Source organism: Hippoglossus stenolepis, chromosome 10 (genome assembly GCF_022539355.2).
Source record: "Hippoglossus stenolepis isolate QCI-W04-F060 chromosome 10, HSTE1.2, whole genome shotgun sequence".
NCBI lineage: Eukaryota > Metazoa > Chordata > Actinopteri > Pleuronectiformes > Pleuronectidae > Hippoglossus > Hippoglossus stenolepis.
In genome coordinates this window covers 14,581,743-14,603,697 of record NC_061492.1, presented here as the reverse complement: position 1 = coordinate 14,603,697, position 21,955 = coordinate 14,581,743, and the positions used below count along the sequence as shown (strand labels likewise).

The 21,955-nt window shown below is 41.8% G+C and overlaps 1 protein-coding gene and 1 long non-coding RNA gene across 4 annotated transcripts; one reads left to right on the top strand and one right to left on the bottom strand.

Annotated features, from left to right (window-relative positions):
- The first annotated feature begins 900 nt into the window (after positions 1 to 900).
- LOC118116799 (RAS guanyl-releasing protein 1) lies at positions 901 to 17,524 on the top strand. 3 transcript variants are annotated; one of them, XM_035168673.2, is made up of 17 exons: positions 905 to 1,148; positions 1,734 to 1,909; positions 6,629 to 6,734; positions 8,229 to 8,291; positions 8,375 to 8,506; positions 9,526 to 9,679; positions 9,801 to 9,974; positions 10,786 to 10,902; positions 10,992 to 11,267; positions 11,670 to 11,750; positions 12,522 to 12,626; positions 12,805 to 12,914; positions 13,398 to 13,542; positions 13,694 to 13,730; positions 14,122 to 14,253; positions 15,277 to 15,590; positions 15,683 to 17,524. In XM_035168673.2, the coding sequence occupies exons 1-17, from the start codon at positions 1,012 to 1,014 to the stop codon at positions 15,815 to 15,817; spliced, it is 2,394 nt and encodes a 797-aa protein (XP_035024564.1). In that variant the 5' UTR covers positions 905 to 1,011; the 3' UTR covers positions 15,818 to 17,524. The 3 variants fall into 3 exon arrangements, with proteins under 3 accessions (XP_035024562.1, XP_035024563.1, XP_035024564.1); XM_035168671.2 differs by having other exon boundaries at positions 901 to 1,148; positions 15,277 to 17,524; XM_035168672.2 differs by having other exon boundaries at positions 902 to 1,148; positions 1,737 to 1,909; positions 15,277 to 17,524.
- Positions 8,186 to 20,590, bottom strand: LOC118116800. Its single transcript, XR_004697692.1, has 2 exons — positions 20,516 to 20,590; positions 8,186 to 8,489 (listed from the first exon to the last, which is right to left on the bottom strand). It is a non-coding gene; the product is annotated as an uncharacterized LOC118116800 (long non-coding RNA).
- Between the last annotated feature and the right edge of the window lie 1,365 nt (positions 20,591 to 21,955).

Genomic DNA, 21,955 nt, shown 5'->3' with positions numbered 1-21,955 from the left:
GTTGCAGTCAGCCATCAGATGGCGATCCAGGCGCTTTGGCTTCACTTTAGGGGCGCCGTAATGTCAACCATCTTCATTAACAGTCTATGTAACAAACATTCCAAACTGTGTTTAGTGTTCTTGATCATTTTAAAGTTTCCTTGCTGAATTATGAAGATAAACCCTGATTTTTAATGACTTCTAGGTTGTTGTTTTTTTAATCTACAGATCAATAAAAAAGATGAATGCTAAATCAAAATGATGAGATATTATGACCTAGCAAGTCATTATTATGAAATAGTACATTAAAACTATGAGACAATGAGTCATGTTATGAGATAGCAAGTCATTAATATGAATTAGTATATTAAAACTATGAGACAATGAGTCATGTTATGAGATAGCAAGTCATTAGTATGAAATAGTACATTCAAACTATGAGACAATCAGTCATGTTATGAGATAGTAAATCATTATGAAATAGTACATTCAAATTATGAGATAATGAGTCATGTAAGAGATAGTAAGTCATTATTTTGAATGGAATAACATCTATTGTTAAAATATTGACTTACAGGATGTTTACTTTACAAAGTCAGGGAAACGGGGGCTTCCATACACTTGTGGGGCCTGATCCTGGCAATTTAATCTGCAACTATCAGTCAGTTACTGAACAAAGTAGAGCAAGGACGGGTTCCTGGTGGGGAATCAAACCTTCATCATTCTCCCTGCTATAAGTCAGTGTAGCATCATTTTGAAGCTGCTGCTTTAAGGTAACACAAAGTGACATAGTGCTGCTTCGAGTGCCTCACTTGTTTCTCCTCTGATCAAAGCAGCTCTTTGATTTAAGCATAAACCTGAACACGACTTTTGGACACGAGTCTGGAGCGCAATGTGCGCGAGTGACAGCAGCGCGGCCGCCCCCTCACACTCTGAATCTTAATTGTGTAACGTCCATTGACGACTCGGCACAATGCTGCTGCCGCCGCTGAGAGAGCGGAGGAGGCGCACCGAGCCGAGCACTGCGATCAGATGCTCCCATCGAGGAGGACACAGATGGACAGCCTCGTTCAGCCGCTCGTCGCCCAGTACCTCGCCATGGGATGTCAGTCGAAAGAGAACCACCAAAACGAAAGTGCGAGTCCGGACGAGAAGGGGAAGGACGATGCGTAAGTTGGATATCTTTTTACTGAGGCGCTACAGGTGTGGTTCTGGCTACAATGTGCGCAGCCTACACATTCAACAGTGATCTGATCATTCCAGCATGTCAGAGTGGTTTTTGAGGACTGCATCTAACTGTAGTATTAACAAGCAGCCTTGTCTCCTGGGGCCATCCAAGTATTTTACGCACAAAAGCGCCACAGGTCCAAAGCTTCCCCAATCTCACTTGTTGCAACTTTCTGACCTGTTGCATTCAAGTGCTTCACACAAATTCCTTCTTGTTTACTGCTCACTTTCAACTGGATGTCCGCGATCAACTGGTATTTCCCCCCCATTTAAAGGAAGGAAATGAGAACAATGAATGGCAAAATTCCGTGTGGGTGGTGGAGGAGGTGTTTTTTAATTCACACAATAGCTCTAAACAGTTTTGTTTTTGCTACACTTCACATGTGTAATAATCTTTGGTCTCATTATAGCGTGGTTTGAAAGACACGCACTATATATGCTCATAGGCAAACAGAGACACACTTTTTTTGCCTACATCAAACCCTCCTCTCTCTCCTCCCTCCTTATTGCGTTTGCTCTTTCTCAAGTAGAGCGACTCCAAGATGCAGCTCCAGGGCTAGAGTTTCTCCACCTGGACGTCCTCACAGGTTCCACAGACCCAGCCCGGCCCAGACGGCCCCGACCAAATCCATGATGTCCCTGGGTCACCTCACCAAGGGGGCGAGCTGGGAGGGCATCATCCAGGCCTGCCTGCAGTCCTTTGGTAAGTCCACGCTGAGCTGGCACTTTAGTTTACACAGATTACACAGCAGGTGTAGATGTGTTTGTACTGTTGCAGTATATTGTAATCATAGAACTCTATGGATGTCTTTTTGAAGAAGAAGAAGAAGAAGAAGAAAGACACACTGTTCTGCAGTGCTCGTCTGTGCCAGGCTGAAAGCCTCGATATTGAAAACCGCACTTAATGTGTGATAACATACTGTTTGTAGTTTCTATGACGCTTCTGTTTTTCTCACCACCTTTTCTGGCATTTTGGCAAAAATCTCCGACAAGTTCGGGCAGGTCCCCTCAACAAGAGGAGGGTGGTGTTTTGCATTTGAATGGAATCTCCTAATACAGCCAAGTTTGGAAATGTTTAGTTTGGTATTTTGTCTTTTGAAGAAGAAATATCTCCCAGTGAAGCTGGTCTGATGTTGTGAAAACTATTAGACGGCCATGTATTTGACAGTCATTGTATTATCAGTCGTATTTAACTGGATGCAGGATTAATAGAGGGATTTTTGTAAGGGGGAAAAAAAGCACAGCAGTGATTGAGTAGGCTGGAGTTTGGATCAATCAAGCGATGATCATTGGCCTCGTCAAGTTGTCTGGAGGGCTCTCAGAGTTATGGTGATTGCGTCTCTGAAGAGACAGGCATTCAAATTGCCGTTGCCTGGTTACACAAATGGAGCGGGAGCATTGGAGAGGTGTTACAATGGGCTGCACATAAAATGACATCCCATAACTACATTTATCTGTAGAGAGGCAGAAATTTTAAGTAATAACAGCCTGTTGCTCATTTCTGATTCACAAAGGAAACAGGAGTAAATCAGAGTTAAGGAACGCCATCGTACAATATCAAAAGATCATCTCACTGTCACGATGCAAAAAACGGGATTCATCCGAACATGCTCCAGATACGATCAAGTGTGTCATGACTAGGGTTTTCCTTGAATGGCCTCTCCTGATAAAACAGTGCTCAGCCCTATTACTCCTGGCCCACATCACAGGCGAACCCCTGAGGTCAGTGGCTCCTGCCACCTTTTCAAATGTGAGCGTGCACGTAAGAGCTATTTGAAGGATTACCCGATGGCTGCTTCAAGCCCGGCTGAGCCGAAAGGTCAGCTCCATGAGCAGTGGTCCTCAGATGCTGGCCCAGCCTTTGAAATGCAGAGCGCTATGAGGTGTGGATCAATAGCTATTGACATCATCACCCTCTCTCTTAGGCCGCACTGCGCTGTGCTTCACGCTCTGATCATACTCAACTTAACTCATGTAGCCTCTGTACAAGTTGCAAATTTATTTTACATTTGTATTAATTGATGAAATTTACAAGACGTAAAACAGTTGATCCAGGTACTTTTGGTCAGACGTACAGACTGACATGTTGCAAATGTGTTCATTGTAATAGCTTTTATACTTAATATAATTTTTCTACTAATATTATCAATGTCGAAATAATTGTGGATGCTTTTTTGCTGATCAGTCAAAGTTTGATTTCTTATTAGTACCTGGAAAGGCAGAGACAAGATGTTTCAACTCCTCATGACTTAGTTCACTATTCAAAACCATTACATTAACTGTAGTGGTTTTCCTCTGTTTCAGCTGTTTATTCTCTACCTTTAGCTATGTATATTTTAAGAAGTTTTCGATTATTACATTGTATCTTATCTTATATGTATGTATCCATTATTAACTCCACAAAGGAGATTAGGTTTTCAAACTACTGGACAGATTATCATATAACTGGGTTGAAGGAGGTGGTACTGTAAGGGTCAAGAAAGAACTTTGAAATGGTTTAGGATCAGGGGGCGGATCCAGGAAATGTTCTAACACATTGAGAGATAGGGCATTATTCAACACTTTCATTGATTTCTCAGATAATAATTTATAGATCTGAATGAAAAAAAATGATATGTCTAGGAGACTGTTATTTGAGTGTGTGCAGTTGGGTGCAGACCAAAATAAAAATCTGGATCTAGTGAAAAGTATTTATCCATAACTTTTTAATCAATCTATTTTTACCAATGACCTATAATATATACAAATATATTTAATGGTTTAGACTTATTTATTCACATGCAAATGATTTGTTTGCAAATTATAATTTCTATAACAGTTGAACTACTCTACAGTTTTCTTTTGTGGAGAACTGAGAAAAATAGCCCTGGTTGGGAAGCACTGCTCTCAAGCATGCATGCATACAAACAGTGTTATCCATGAAGCTACACTGGGTCCTGATTTATCATGGAGAGTTTTGCACAGCGCACAGAGAGATAATCATCATCCTGCATCTGACTCTAAATCCTCTGAAACAAAGGGACCATCCAGACGGATAGCCCCTGTCAAAACAAGGAAATATCCAGGAGCCACACCAAAACCTGCATGTGGCTGATGAGCGTCTGAGATAACCTCAGAAGTAGGCCAGGCGCTGCATGCCCTCGGCAGTGTTTGTTTCCATACAGTATCGCACAGTTCCAGTGTAGCGGGACGGCTGTAGCTTTCCTAATTTTCCAGTCACCAAACAGACGGTCCGGAGGGGATTTCCTCCTGCAATTAACCCTGGGAGGGTTAGTGGTTGGAAAGTTGTGAAAAAAAAAACGATGGAGCAATTGTTTATGTGACAGGGAGTCATGACTTCCTGTTGTGCGTTCGCCACAGTTCTGACTCCGGCTGCTTCACACCTAATACACACGAGTAGATTGAAGTAAATCAGGCAGGTGGGTTTTTCTTTACGCACATGTTTTAACTACATCTAAGCTCTGCTACTTTACAAGCCATGTATTATTGAATACTAGTGAACGTTTCACTTCTCCTTTACTCTCCTATTGTCTCAACTGGTGAGGTTACTGGGCTTAACTGGTAGCTGCTGTGTCTTGCAAACAGAAACACACCCCATGCAGGATATGCGGGCTGGATTAGTCAGCTGCGGCTGGAGTTGTGAGTTGCTCACAGATAACAAAGATTAGAAAACATGTTGCCATGGCGTCTGAGGTATTTCCAAGGTGATGTGGTTTAAAAGTGGGTCCTCAGACGCCTGATGTCCTTGATGGTGTCAAGATACTGTGAAAGCTTTAAGTGATACTCAGCTTGACGATTTTGGAAATGTTCTTTCAGCATACAGTGAGGAAGATTAAAAAAGCTTTCAATGTATTTTCATGGTATACTGTATAAATAACATTTTTCAAGCTACAGTTAAATGCTCTTCTTTATATATCAGCCACCAATTTACTGCATGTGTGTTATTCTGGAAAATTGTGATGTTCTGGAATATTTTTATGCCTCTTTGCGACACAGCAGTGACTGGAGGCGTTTTCGGTTTGTTCATCTGTTCTTCTCATTCTCATAACCAGAATATCTCAGGAACCTCTCAAGGGAGTTTCTGAGACAAACTCTCACTTGGAATCAAAGAATTTGGTGGTCAACGATCAGCGTCACAGTGACCTCACATTCCTGTGATCGCGACACTTGACGGAATTTAGTCGACTTTCACTCGCACTCGAGGATGATTTGATTTGATTTTGGTGGTTAAAGGTTATACGTCAATACAATGTGACTTCTTAAGATACATTTTTGGCCTCATGTGTGTATCCAGGGAACACCTGGAACAGACATTCACTTGGACTCAAACACGTGTTGATCATATATTGGGGGTTAAAGGTCAAAGGGCAAGGTCACTGTAACATCACGAAACAAGTGTTTGCCGAAGAACTACTCCTTTAATTATGACACGTTTTTCAGACAAATGTCTTAACTGGATGAAGTGATGTAGCAATGACATTTTATATTGAAAAGGTCCAAGGGCAACTTTTCAGTGACATCATAATGTACAACAACACTTCATTACTCGACTCAGCAACAGAGGGAGCGATTGTGACCGTATATGTTGTTATTTGACTGGTTGGCGGCGGCATGATGCAACTATTATGTGGTAACTTTAATTTACTCATCTCCTGTTTCTTTTCAACAAGTGGTTGAAAATAAAACCTCCCTCTCTCCCTCTCTCTCTCTCTGTGGGTCTCAAGATGTCAGATGTTGCATAGAGTCAGATGGGACAGATAAGGAAATACGCTCTGGTCACAAAGAGAGTAACCAAACCGTGATGTATGAGATGAGAAAGGAAGAGCAAAAGATGAGGGAAACAAGCAGAAGAGGTTCACATGATCAGAGGATCATCTTCAGAAACAGGCTCAGTCAGTCATCTGTCTTACCTGGTTAATCTAAGTCTGTGTGGATAAATCTGGAGCTTTACAGTAAAATTCAGTTGTCGTCATCTCATCTTTTTTTGAGAGATATTTTTCTTGTAAACATGACTAATTGATGATCAAAGTTGTTGAGAATAGATTTCTAATCTGCTGATCTATTAATCATAACTGATATCCAGTTACTCTTTCCAGTAAACTTTGTGTAATGATATTATTTTCAACCCTTATAATTCAAATAAGTTAAATATTTAAATGATTACAGACAAACCAAAATATATTAAGTGTACATCTATTGTAAACACTCAGCCTCACAGATTGCAGGGAGGCTAAATGGCTGAAGCACAAGTATGAACACACAAATGTGATGCGTCATACGCAAGATGTGATTCTCGGTTGATGTATTCAGGGGAAACCACATGTCACTGACACAAGTTTTATTTCGAGGAGATGACATGCTGTCCTGTAATGCTGCTCCACTCTGCTGCAAAGACTCGAGTGTGTGCGTTTCTGTCTTGCAGATTCAAACGGTTGCGTATGCGGGAGCGGCCACTTGCTGAACATCACCCTCACCATGCACCGTCTCCTCATCTCCTCCAGCGATCTGCTGGACAAACTCATTACTCTATATCCTTCAACAGCCCATGGTGACGCTCTAAGCGCTACAGATGATTCCAACGGTTCACTGGCCAAATTGGAGCACCAAGTGTAACAAGGGGTCAGATCACTGGCTCCCTGTGTGCCGCTTTTGTTTCGTTGTCAACAGCAACGGGCGATCAAGCTTGTACTTGGCTTGCAACGCAGCCAGGAGCTGTCAGCGCAAACTCTGATAGGAAAGTGGCAGTTTGTGTTTACTCCTGGTGTCAGTCGCCACGTAGACCCGTCACGTCTGTTATTTAACCATTTTTAGCAGCACTGTGTAAATTTCGTTGACTCTGTTTCTCATGCTTTTAATAACAGCCAGGGAATCAGAGTCTCTGTTCGATTCTGTCCCTTTCATATATTCCACGTCACACAAGAAAAAAAAAAAGCATGTTTTTGTTGTAATGTCTGGTTACTTGAGTTGAGGGCCCATATACTTCTATTCAGGAAAAAGCAGTGGCGTCATGAAGCCTCTCAGAGGAGCTCACGGGCCCGGAGAGCAGCCTTGGGGTTTCAGGTGTTAATTACCTCTGCCTCGTTCACATACAAATCCTCTTCAGCTATAGATATATATATATATATAAACACAGACCCTCCGTTGGTTAAAGAGGACCCTCGCTTACATGAACCCACGTCACTGCACGCAACAGCGAATGGCCCCCTCTGCTATTTTTAACCCTCTCATTCTGAGCCCAAGACCCAAAAGGATACATCAAATAAATGCAGCGTGTGGGTTAGGACCAGGGAAGAGACACGGGGGCCATTAACAGCCTTCATCGCCGTCTGGCCTTGGGATTGCGTGGGCAGATCTTCTGCTCCCATGACGCAATTAGCCTTTTTATGTGCATCACTTCAAGCCGATTTCTGCCATTCAAGAGCTGTGCTGTTAGTCCCTTTATAAAAGCTGCTGCGTATAACAAGAAAATTATTTTGTGTGTACTGTATATAAATTCACAGGATAATGTTTTCGGTCAACAAGTGCAGAATGTAGGGCAGAGCGGCCGCAGCAATGAATCACGATCTTACGGCTGACGCCATTGATTAAAAACATCTTTTGAGTCCTGCGACTAAACAATGTATATTAATCAACTGTTAGTTCTTCAGAATATGAAACACTGATTGTGTATTTTCTCTTACATTCTGTTCTTCACTTACCTCTGCATGCCAGCATGATTCATTCAGTGATGCTTTCATACGCCTCATGCAGTTGCCTCCTCCCACATTTCCAAATGTCACTTGTTTGCCTTTTAGTTGACTTTCTATAGTTTTTACTCAGTCGTTGTTAGTTTGTGGGAGGGAACCATATGCTCATTTTTACATAGCTGTTATGTATAACGTCTGAGATCAGCCCATTCACTGGCGAGATATTTTCACCTAAATCAAAAGTGTGGCTGAAACTGAACCACTTTCAGAAAATGACAACACACAACAACAACTCAGAATGATCTGTTTATATTATTCCTTTACCAAAGTCCTTACATTCAAAACAGCGATGGACAATGAGCAGGCAACAGAGTGTCAGAGGATATGTTACCTCATCAGGTCAGTCTAACACAATGACACATTGTCAGAGTCTGTCCCTCTCTGTGTGTTTCTATCATTCACATATCATCTCTGACCTCCAGACACTGGATCCAGGAGTTCTGGATGATGTTCCGCTTGCACCACAGCTTGTCAGACAGCATGAACCAGTTCCGGGAGCTGATCAGGGAGCAGGGACAGGAGCATCTCTGCTCTCTCCTAGAGACCAAATGGATGTAAGTGTTAATGTCTGACCAGCTGGTGACTGAGACACGACTCTCAGTTGTTTGTTCAGTCGTGGAAAGTCATGAAATCAGTCACGATCAGGAAAACAGACAAACTTTTAGGATGTGGAAGTAGCTTCAGAGTAGATTTGAGGTTTTTGTCACTTTGCTTGACATCAGACACACTAGGTTTTACACTTTGATTGTCCTTTTCCAATTGATGCTATACGTCACATTTGACAACACTGCTAACAACTGTTTCATTGTAAAGTAAACTCGGCATTATTTTCTCGTTTTTAGAAACTTTGATCTATAGAATGTCAGAAAACTATAAGTATGTGTTGCAATTTCTTAGGCAATATATGTAGATGTCTTTGAAATTACTTTTTCAAGACTCCAAAACCCAAAGATATTTAGTTTATATCCTTGAAGGACTCCTTGAAACAGCAAATATATTTTTTAAATATTTTGCTTAAATGATTTTAAATTAACTTATCTAGCTTTATTTCAAAATTGTCAACTAATTAATTGAGTAATTGTTCCTGCTCTGTTCAAATGAAAAAAAATGTTTTGGTAGTATCATTACATGAAATAGAAAATGCAATGTGCATAATTTCCTGCCTCCTTTACTAGCTGCATTCTGATATATTTTTTTATTGAAAATTTGTTGTAGATTTGTTAACTACTGACTTTGTCATAAGGCTGGGTGACAAAACAATATCAATAATTATCACAATATAATCTTTATCAATAGCAATATAACTAAAGTCCAATATATATCGATACATCATTTGTATTCCTCTGTCAATAAGAAAGTGTAAACCCACAACCTTCACTCAGAGGCAAAAATCTGTCTTTAAAAGTAAAAATATAATAATCCTGGTACATTCATAATTACTGATATCAACTGAAAAGGAAACGATTAACTTAATATAATTTCTGGCTAATTTCCCCAGCCCTAGAACTCATAAGCATTGCAGCCTTTGCCGATGGTAGATGTGGTTATGTTATTCTTCCGTGGTGTGTTGTAGAAATGAACGAGATTGGTCGTGGAAGGCCAGCCAGAAGATTAAAGCCAACAGCAGTAAAAAGAGGAAGGTTTCTCTTCTTTTCGATCACCTGGAGCCCATCGAGTTGGCCGAGCACCTCACCTTCTTGGAGTTTAAGTCTTTTTGCAGGATTTCAGTGAGTATACACGACCATGACAATTCAAACATGTAAAAAAACAGAGCATTTCCTCTTCAGGGGAAATGCCTTGCAGTTTCCGTGCAGCAGTTAACGCTCCTGTCTCTGATCTCTCCATCAGTTTGTAGACTATCAGAATTACATTCGCAGCTGCTGCATGAAGGACATCCCCGCGATGGAGCGTTCCATTGCACTGTGTAATGGTATCTCCCAGTGGGTTCAGCTGATGGTGCTGAGCCGACCGACCGCTCAGCTGAGAGCTGAGGTTTTCACCAAGTTTATCCACGTTGCAAAGGTAGTGGTTAAATCAGTCCATCACTATTTCTGCTCTTACAATTTCTGTTCCTCACTTAGCGGGGGAAAAAAAGGGAACCATATTTGACACTTTTTTCTTTTTGCTTGCGTCTACGTGCTATTGTTCACGCACATTATTTAACAAATGACTACCTATCACACTGTAGACGCTACATAACTGGTAGTTGCATAATGCGTATTCACAGAGATGTGGTAATGAATCTCGAGAGCTCTGCTGCAGCCTTTTAGCATATCCAAAGATTTTACCAATAGAAAAGTATTAACTGAATGCAAGCTAATGGAGTCGTCAAGCAGAGTGCACTCGCACATTGAGTTAGTGGAAGTGGAAAAGAGACACTCATGACAGTAGCTGCCGATCAGACCTTGTCTTGCTAAAACCACTTCAGTATGAAGCTGCATGCGACCTGCTGAGAAGGTGATGTGCTGGCGTAAAGGAGCCGTTAGGCAGGCTTTTACTCTGGAGGGGCCTCTTGCACTGTAACACTAATGCACCAGACTGCTGCTGCTGCTGCTTACTGCTGTCAACCTCAAATCCCACGGGTGTGGGAACGAATTTCACACCATAATGCTCCAGCGACAGCACGAATTAGAGAACTGAACGAGAGGGAAAGGCACTTTCAAAAAGAGAGTGAGATATCAGAGCATAAGAAAAGCCAACAATGTAAGTGGCTTATGTAATGGCAATGTTGTGAATCATATAACCAGGGATACCTGGAACAAGTTTAATTGTGCGTGTTTATATGTGTGCGCGTGGATGGACTGATGTGTGTTTTTATGTGTGTGTCCTCTAGAGTCTACATCTTATGCACAACTACAACACATTAATGGCAGTGGTGGGGGGCCTTTGTCACAGCTCCATCTCCAGACTGAAAGACACAACCTCACATGTACCTAGTGAGGTCACTAAGGTAAACGACAACTAAACACCTACGACGAGGATTTAAAAGCCGAGGAGTCTCATATTATTCTTTTGAAATAAATTCTGTTTAATCCCTAGGTGCTGAATGAGATGACTGACCTGCTGTCCTCATGCAGAAACTATGACAACTATAGACAAGCTTACAGCAGGTGTACAGGTTTTAAAATCCCAATCTTGGGCGTCCACCTCAAAGACCTTATTTCCGTCAATGAGGCCATGTCGGACTACGTAGAGGACAACAAGGTCAACGTCCAGAAGCTCCAGGCCATCTACAGCCACATCAACGAGCTGATCCAGCTCCAGCAGATCCCACCCAGGCTGGACGCCAACAAGGACCTTGTCCATCTGTTGACGGTTGTTCACCTTTGTTTGTTTTTTAAAAACTATTATGAAGCTTTGTGTGAATCACTGCATTGCATTGAACGCAGGCACAGATGCAAATGAGGGTGTTACAGCATGTGGATTGTCTGCCCTAGTGTGGGTGGGATGAGAGACTAGTATCTATGAGTGTGTGGGTGACGAACTGAGTGTGACAGAGTGAGTTGAGATTGCTGTATTGTTGTGTTATCTGTGTGCTGTGTGTGCTTTTAATCGTACTTGAACAACAGAATGCCCATGAACAGACAATAGTTAGCCTGTGACCCAATTGGCCTTCATCAAAAACATGTTTCAAGGAGAAATGTGGAGACACAAAGAGCTCTTTCTGTTTTCTGTTTACAAGCCATGTGCTGACATGTGTTCGCTCTTTCCCCACAGCTGTCCTTGGACCTTTATTACACAGAGGATGAGATCTATGAATTGTCTTACACCAGGGAACCCAAGAACTGTAAAGCACCGGTGAGTGATGAATAACATGTTTATTTTCTTTGTTATCTACCAGTAGATGGGATGTTTAACGTGTCCGTACAGTAAAAATGAAGATACAGCAATCGATGAATATTAGCTTAGAGACTGTTGGGGAAACAGCTAGCCTGTCATTTGCCAGATACCCACCTAACTAGCTATAGGGCTAAAGGATAAAAGCAAAAGACGAAAAAGTCTTGAAGAATTTGATATTTTGGGGATGGCACATTCTTGAGTAGTTGAGATTATCGATAGCACCCTGGACACTAAATAGCCACAGTCATACACTGTATATAAAGATGGACGATGAATCACCACTTTCTCCCACTATCCAGAAATTAATCGTGAGTGTCAGCTGTCAACCATGAATAAAAGTACCAAAGATGACAGAAATCATCTTTCAGAAAAATTTGACTGATGTTTACTTTGACTTTATAGTTGGTCCATGTCCCATCCACAAGCATGGAGGAGGCAGGGTTTATGACCTATACTGCAAACAGCCAACAAGTGGCAATCAAGACACTTTGGCTTCACTTTTTGGGAGCTGTCATGTTGTCCATCTTATTGACAGTCTATGGCTACACCTAGCAACCAGTTAGCTTGGCTTTTAAAATTTGTATTTGTCCCTTAGTTAACTGAGTTGCTTCTGCTACTGAAGAGCACTGTCTAACATAGATTTAGTCTCAAAGAATTGTCCAGATAATATTGTATATATTTATAATATATGTCATATTGATTTGTAACGACTTATTAATTTTCTACCAGCCAGCCACCCCCTCAAGACCTCCTGTGGTTGTGGAGTGGGCATCAGGAGTGGCTCCCAAACCGGACCGCCGAACCATCAGCAAACATGTGCAGAGAATGGTGGACGTGAGTGCTTCCGTTTTAAAGTGTAGCCTCCGCATAGCTGCTGACTAAAACTGTTATATAACAATAATATTTATTTTAACTATTCTTCTGCACGCCGTCACTATGACAGCCAGCCCTTGTGGCCATTGTTCACGATCAGGCCAGCACCAAAGGGTTTTTTTCCTCTTGTCTTTCGCAGTCTGTGTTTAAGAACTACGATCACGACGAGAACGGTTTCATTTCTCAAGAGGAATTTGAGAAAATTGCTGCTAGCTTTCCATTTTCCTTCTGTGTCATGGACAAAGAGAAGTGAGTGTTTGGCAGGTCACACACACACACACACACACACACACACACACACACACACACACACACACACACACACACACACACACACACACACACACACACACACACACACACACACACACACACACACACACACACACAATTGTGACTTCAGAGGGGAGGAAGCCAAAGTGGTATTTGTTCTGATGAGCGGAGCAACAGGAAACAGATAATAGCTGCAGAACTAACCATACCCCCCACCACTAACTTATTTCTCATGCACGCCCTGTGTTGCATGTGATTCCTGAACATGACAACTATCACAGTTAATGTTACCATGATTTCACATCACACAGTGACAAAGTGGCATTCTATGTTTAGCACATGGGGCAGATGAGTGGGTGCAGTCATAAATAAATCAGGTCTAAAAATGTCTGTTGAAAAGTTAAATCATTTCCAGTAGTTTCCTCTCTTACATATACTGTGTGTGTTGGGGTTGTCCAGGGAAGGCCTCATCAGCAGAGAGGAGATCACAGCCTACTTCATGCGGGCCAGTGTCCTCTGCTCCAAACTGGGACTTGGGTTTGTCCACAAATTCCAGGAGACCACTTACATGAAGCCCACCTTCTGCGACAACTGCTCAGGATTTGTAAGTCAGCACACAAACTCAAGAATGAAGCTGTTTGAGACACAAACACTGTTGTATTACATCACTGTCACTGCAAATACCATTATCACATTTAATCTTGCGTATATTCCATTATTATTGAGTGTTTTTTTCTCCATTGTCTTCTTCACAGTTGTGGGGTGTCATCAAGCAAGGCTACAGATGCAAAGGTAGTTTTTGCACTCTACCCGCTGTGCTACTTCAGAGCTTCATTTCTTGGCCAATTGTCGGTATCGTGCTTGATTTTCAAGCCGAGGAGTTGTAGACAGTGTAGTGCAGGTAAAGGGAAGCTATCTTAGGAAGGTGCACTGTGGTTTTCTATGTTGCATATAGCGAGCTGAACCCTGCAGCACATCAAAAACAGAATGTTTGCAGTCAGAACCACAATTTTCACTCCTCCTCCAACCTTCAAAACAGACGAGAACTATTTGCAGTGAGCATGCAAAGGTCTGAGAGTTGCATTTGCAGAACCGATAGTGTTCAAACACAAGTCAGTTTGTCAAAGTTGGACTGTCGCTGATTCCTGTTCTAACATGTTGCACATTCTTCTGCTCTGCACAGACTGCGGAATGAACTGCCACAAGCTGTGCAAGGACCAGGTGGCATTTGAGTGCAAGAAGAACGCCAAAGTGTCCAATGCCACAGACAGTCCTACACCGAGCTCAACGCCCGTCACCGCAGGCACCTATGAGGGTGGGTAGAGGTGATGGGGTTCTTTCACAGCATTATATATTTATTAATATATATATATATATATATATATAATAATATATATATATATATATATATATATATATAGAGTCCCATTTAAAAACATGCTATTTTTAATCACAGTCACAACAAATACAAATTATGAAGACCACAACATACATCTATAATCACTAAATCTTTATGCTATGTGCCATCTGGTGGCTGTGAACTGTCACAAATACCGTATTGGGATTATTCTAGAAATCGTGCAGCCACTGCCTGGCACACAGTGCAGCTTCACATTAGCTTGCAGCATCTGAAAGTAAAGAACTCTGGAGTGCAGGGTCTACAGTCTGGGTTATTTCCCTCCAGTCGTTTCATTTACAATAATACTGAGACACCCACCGGCTGCAAGAAGGCTGCTGTATTCAGAGCAGAAATACTTTCAGTTTTACTTAAAAGGGATTGGCACAACAAGAAACATCTTAAAAACACTGAGACTATATTAACAGAGCCCCCACTATAAATTATAGAGAGGGTTTGGTATCTATAGATGTATAAATTACATCTCTAACTTGATGTTTTGTTGTGTGGTTTATTTATGATAATAATATTACACTTTATTTACATTGCACTTTCCTTAACAATGTTACAAAGTGCATTAACAAGAAGAAGTAAAACCTAAAAATATAGACTAAAAGAACATTGGCCACAAGAGATAAAAAACAATGAATTTAACAAACATTGTTAAAAGATTTCAAAAAGGGGAAGGTTTTGAGGTGAGATTTAAAAGAAGAGGTAGTGTGTTTCGGTTTTGGGGAACAGAGACATTAAGTGTGGGGGCTCTTTGTCACAAACCACAGCCTGGGAGTGACCAGCATGGCTCCAACTGCAGATCAACTGCAGATCTGTGATATTTGGCTTCTGTTTCAAAATCTACTGTTTCAAGTATTATTCTCCTACATGAAAATTGGAAAGTTTTAATATCTCTCATTAGGAATAATAACTTCCTGTCGCACTCTTCAGGTTCAGAAGACTGTCCCTTCCCCTATCCACCTGATGACAGCAAAGACTGGAGCCCGGACTCCCCAGTCACCTCCACTCTGAGGCCCCGGAAGGTCCACAGTGGCACCCAGACAGAGCCGATTTTCGCTGCATCCCCCTCAGCCAGTCGCTCTCAGCCTGCACTGTTAGTCCCAGCAGCGCCCCCCCTCACCTCGTGTCCCAGCCCGGTACCCCAGAGGAAACACTGTGCCAAGTGGGAAAACAGAGCTTCTGTCATGCAAAAGCCTAAAGAATCAGAGGAGGAGAGCAAACCTACATATGAATCTCTAGATTCAGTGCGTATCAAAACCAAAGTTTCCATTTTTCTCTACACGGTTCTTGAAGGCACCTCAGCTGTGTCAATACAAATCTTCTGTGTCTTTCCCAGGACAACCAGAGGCTGCAGAAAGCCAACGAGACACTACGGAGGAAGCTGAAGGAGACCGAGCGGGAGGTGGAGATCTTAAAGACGCTGCTGAAGAGACACGCTCTCCACCCTGTGGAGGAAGACTCCTCATCCTAGTCGTGTACATACAGTTTACTGAGCCTCCTCCAGGGAGACCGCTGCTGCCCCCTTATGGGGGCATGCATTCAATCTGGATTCAATATTTAACTTGGTGGTCATTAACAGTGCAAGTAATTTATCTGTGTAAAGAAACCTAGGCAACCAGGCATCAGGTGGTAAACAGTGGGAAACAATGCAATTAAAAATATATTCAAATCAGTATGTCACCAATAATGAGGTTAAGGAATTTTTTAAGTGTGTATGCTTAGTGCTGTGAATACAGTTTACCAATTTGATACTAAAATAAAACACACACCAAAGTTACTTTACAGTATGATGATGCTAAAAGGTGTGTAAAAAGTGTTACATTTACAGAAGTGAGCAGAAAGAGTCCCTTGTACAGTTTTACAGGAAAATTGCAATTTGTTGAGCCCACAGAGTAGTACCAGTTGGAATTGAGTTTTCTGTGAAAAGTATGTGAACATTGAATGAAGGAGTGTCGTATTGGAGCGAAAATATAGCTAAATGTGTTTGATCAATTCTTGATCAATTAATGGCCTTAGACATTTATGTTAAACATAAAATGGAAATCAGGGACCGCAGTGAACTGTATGCAGCGAAATATCTATCAAAAACAAGTTGTGCCATGTATGACAGATGTGTTATTATTATTATTATTATTATTATTATTATTATTAGAGATGTTCCAATACCAATTCCTCCCACCCGATACCAAAACCAATACCTTGACTGCATATCGGCCAATACGAGTACCAATTTGGGACCGTCTTTGTCGAATTGATTATGTCATTCGAATGTTTGTTTCCAAAGATATCTGCTGCTTTTCTTCCTTTTTCCCCATTTGCGTTGGTGACCTCCTCGTGCTCTTTCTTATGATGGTTCCTTATGAGATTGCTAGAGTTGTAATTGGGGACAACCCCTCGAAACTGAAGTCTTGCATACGTACATGTCGCCGTTTTACTTGTGGGACTTTACAGTGAGAAATATTGCCAAATTGCTGCCATTTTAGCTAGCTGGCTAGCTGGCTAACGCTACACTACCAGAAATCACTCCTTTCACCTCAATGTCAGTAAAGCATAACCGCTGTTTTAATGTGGTGAAGAAGAAGTGATTTCCAGGAAAAGAAAAGTGCAGTTTTATCTGCGTGAAACTAATTTACTTACTTAAAAGTCGTGGTAACGGATCTGTACATAGATTTGCGTACTCGCCGATGCCCGACCTGGCATTTTCGTCTGTATCGGAGTAGTTTATGATGCTATTAGAACATCTAGTAATAACAAACTAATAAGAGCCCACTGATGATAGCAGCAGAATGAAATATCAGCACAGTCAGAATGGCCTCAACAGAACTGAAGTTAGCGCAGCGTTCATATTTATTGTCTCAAACACTACACAATGGTTCAAAGAGTGAGATAAATGAACATTTTGTACAGTGTGCTGGTACTTTCAGTGAATTGTTTATGCTTGTGTGTGTGTTGGCATCATATTGATACTTTCTATTTTTAATCGTGCAGCCATGTCATTCAATTACCGAGTGGTCCACTGTAGCAGTGTTGTGCTCTGAATGGGAGTGGAGATAGATGTGTTTGTACTATGTATAATGTTCTGTATATATGCACAGTGTCGTCTTAGTTATAGGTTCACCCCCCCCCAGTATTGTTATCTTATTGTTATAATAAACTGTGTGCGTTCTATATGAAACCATTACCTGTGCTGCTCTGCTTGACCACTGGAGGTCACTAAAGCCTCATAATGTTCCTCCAGCTTCTTGTTAATGATTGTTGACTTCCAGTTTTCAGATGCCCGAGGGCCTGCACTGTAGATGTTGCACTCTAATTAGCTGTGTGTGAGACTGTTGCTGTCAAATTAGAGAGCAAAGGGGGATCATAGTCAGACACAACTTTAAATGAGTTTACTTTCACTGTAAAGTTTAAAAAATGTTATTTAAAAGAAATTTCTGTATCCATAACATGGATGGATGGATTTGTGGAGACGTGAACCTTTGAGGACAGGCTGTGTGTCACACGTTGACTGGAGACTGTGCCAATCTGCCCTGTCCCCTGGGCTCTGCTGCTCGTAATGAGTCCAGCTCTGCAGTTAATGTCGGTCGATAATGAGAAGGCGACTGTCTGCAGCTGGAGAAGCACAAAACCAAACTGTGCACTTAATCCTTCAGATTCTTTACATTTCTTTAAGATGCTCTGCACTGCTATTCTTGGCGCTGTCGGATATTTCTATAGATTCATTTGACTCAGATATTGTGCGTCTTCATTTCTTGCAGCTGTAATGACTTGTTGCCTCTACACTGGCTGGTCAGTGAGCATAGACCCAATGGAGAAAAAATAGGGATCGTCTCTGATGCGTAACAGCAGCTCCCCAGCCTTGCCTAGGGGACAGCTAATTTACTTTTATTTGAATGTGACACTGCAGCTGCAGGAGCCTAGCAGGCTCCATGCTCACTCTAATGCTGAATAATTTCCAATATCATGGCCAGCTGAGGGAAACTGACAGAGAGAACACGCGTTAAACTCGAGGGGATGATGCCCCAGCAAAGGCCGCTTCTTCCCGCCCCTCCGTCACAGCTGTAGCACAAGCTTGAGAGGAGAAATGTACTTACCCTGACATATTAGAGCAGTCATCCTAAAGATAAATATAATCAGTCTAAAATCCATTTACAAACCCAACGGAGAATGTAAACATAATTAATTGCAGTGGTTTAAGCCTGAGGGAGATTTCAAGACGTATGTTGGTTAACTCATCTGCTGCATAACTTAGCAATCCACACACAGAGCAAAATATGACACCTCAGAAGTCAGTCTAATTACAGTGGGCAGACAGATGATTTATCACCCCGACATCGGGGCACTTGAGGGAATCGGGCCATTGTGAGATCCCCATATTTAACTGAATGTGCTCAGTCTAATGAACACACTCCAAAACTAATTAGGAAAGATGCGGAACATCCCATTATGTTCCCCTGAAAGCTGAGTGTAGGACACGCAGAAGAACACAAAAAGAACACAAAATGTTACACAGTGCAAACACGGAGAGGAGGAGAGCCAGTGGTGGCAGGAAACAGAGACGCCACACTAATTCCCTTGATTATTAAACCAAGTTCATTAAGTTCTAATGGTGGCCACAGGACCTCAGTGGAGGAGCAGAGGAAGAGAAACTGTTAGTGGGAGGGAAAAAGAGGAAAAGAGACATTTTGAGAGAATCTTCTGGAGGTGGTTTGATAATTGTGTGAAGCCGCGGTGAGTTTTTTAATTAACCTTGATGATAACAGAGGAGTGTAACAGGAGAAGGGCCGTGCAGGAAAAACAGCACCGCTCTGCTGTGTCTCATTTTGAGACACCCTTTAATAATCATGTAGCTTTAGAATAAATTCACGTGGCAGCTCCTCTGCGTCGTCCACATCCACACAAGAGAAATAGATGGTAGAATTCACTCTAACCATTTTCAGTCGTGACCTCCGGAGGATGTCCCAAAAACGGGGTCCAGACTTTCTCCGATGGTTACCTTTCACATATTAACAACACAGCATGAGAAGTTGCGTTACCAAAAATACTACAAACATTTGGACGTATCCGAAGTACAAAGCGAGATAAAGGCAAGCAGAAGGCCATATGGAAGTGAGGAAATGTTCTGGTCAAATGTTTTATAGAACCTTGACGATGAGCAGTGACGAAACCATTTTCCTATGTTCTGGTCTACGTAGGATTTGTGACGTCTGATGAAACCTGCTCTAACCCGACAGACTATACAATGGGGAAAATAGTTTGAACCAGGTCGGGGACTGGCCATTGGTCTTTGGTGGTATTCAACACCAAGAGAGTATACAGCAATAAGCTCTCTTTTAGGCGTATCACTGTCCACGTTGTGTGCCCTGGTTCGTGAAGTGACATTGGTCTGTCTCAACACTAATTACACGGATTCAATACAAGTTTATGGTTTCACACACTCACATCATTATCACAGGTTTTCTCCTTATCTTTGCACTCACATTAGTAAATAAAAAAACAATCAATCATTTTTGGTTTTTGTACACCGCTACATTTCGACACCACTGATCCCATAACCCAGCTGGGTCTTGGGGGCGGTGCACGGAGGAGCGGTGTACCAATCACATCATGTGATCTGCCCAAACTAAGGGCCCGGTTACACAAACGCGAAGCAATTCAAGTTCACCAAACTCGCTGCGCTACAGACAGACAAATGTTTTATTCACCTGCTAGCTTGCACAGGTTGGATGGGAAACCAGGAGGTGAATGTTTGCCACGGAAACATTTGCGTATGTGTGACTGGGCCCTAATGCAAATATTTATCAAAACAAACTCTTTTCTCCGCATTTGGGCCTCATGTCCACACAAACCACATTTCAAGTCACTAAAACTCAGATTTCCTTCCAAAATGCAAATTTTTGAAAAATTCCAGTTTCTGTCTATCTGTGTGTACAGGTAAATGATGACATTGCAGATTACTTTGCTCGTGCCCAGTTGCTTTGAAATAACAACAATGGCAGCTATAAACCAATATCTTTACATTCGGTCAGCACTGCTAGCTAGCTGCTAGCACTGCCTCTTCACCACATGACCAGCATATGCCTTGCCTTGTATTACCTGTACATAAGCTCACAATGTTATTCTCTGGTATTTGTATTCTAGCTGTATTCATTATTTTTTGTCTTTAATTTACCTTGTCTGCTGCATCAGTCCTTCTTCCTGGTTTGGCCAAAAGATGTGACTTAGGGCGGAGCCTGTTTAAATACAGAGGCCCAGCAAATAGACCAGACCAAGTTCTGGATCAAGATAGGGGGGATTTCTTTGTATGAGGTTTTGATTGTTGTCTATGTTGTTCCCGACCTATTGTTTCAAATAGTCTGATGAGCCAGAATATATTTCGCCCCCTCTTCTCCCATTTGTTGGGTCAGATTTTTGAGTTTATGTTTTGTTTGCAGTATTTTTTTTAGTAGGGTTCTGCTTTTTACTCAGTGTGCTTGTCTTTCATTCCTTCATATGTTTGAAGTTGCTTGGATAAAATAAATCCCATCTTTAAAAAAAAGAATCCTCTGCTCCTTTGTCCTTCAATCACTTGGCACCTGTCAGGATAGAGAGAAAAGAGGTCAAGTAACAGCAAAGAATTCTGAATTCCTCAGAATAAAGATGTGCACCCTAGAATGTGGATACCTGACCGTAGCCCATTGGGACCTGAAGAGCTGGGCTGGGTTCAGACCAAAATTTTGAAATCATATTCGTTCAAGTTCAGTCACGTTGGCTGTGGTATCGACTTTTTTACTCTGCACGTGCCTTGTAATTGGGGAAAACATATGGCACGGATTGGGTTTGGGCCAAACATGAAACAACAACAACAACAACAAGCATGTTCTATATTTCGGCTGCAGATAAGTAAACATAACGACACTCACAGGAAGTTGAGTTTTAAACACAGTTTTAATTTAGGCTGCTTTGTGCAGGCTGTGTATCATGATAATTTGATAACATATAATGATTCACATCATGAGAGAGGAAACAGGACACAGCTTGCAGTTACATGCTGTTTTGGTAATGTGAGATTTATGTTAATACAGAATTCACCAGTGCAGCTGCCAGAGTGATTTACGATTGATGTGCATTTCGCTCTTATTGCTCCTCAAGGTGAACTTTGGTGCAGCGTGATGTGACGGGGGAACAAACAAAAAAAGCAGTTGTAATTGTTGCATGAAATAAGTGCTGCACGTGTGATCACAAAGTTGAATTGAAGAGAAGATAGTTCAGTTGTCTATGTCTTGTTTCATGTTTTATGCAGTAATCATAGTAGCCAAGAAGTTATGCTGCCAAATTGCAGTATGAGGTTTGATGTAAAGCATGTACCTAAGCCAAGAACAGAAGGCTGGGTGGTAACAGAACACAGACAGATGCAGAGGAGGATGTATTGATGGAAAAAAGGAAGAAGAATGAAAATGGAGGGACAAGAGCAGAGAGAAGAGTGGAAGCTGCAGTGTTGGAACAGCCAGAGCGCCTTTCGACTCGGAGCAGAACCCTCTGAAACAACACAATCCAAGATCAAGGAAAGTCAAGCAAAGCACCGCTGCAGCAAAGGGACAGATATAGAGCGAGAGGAGGAGGCAGTGGTAGG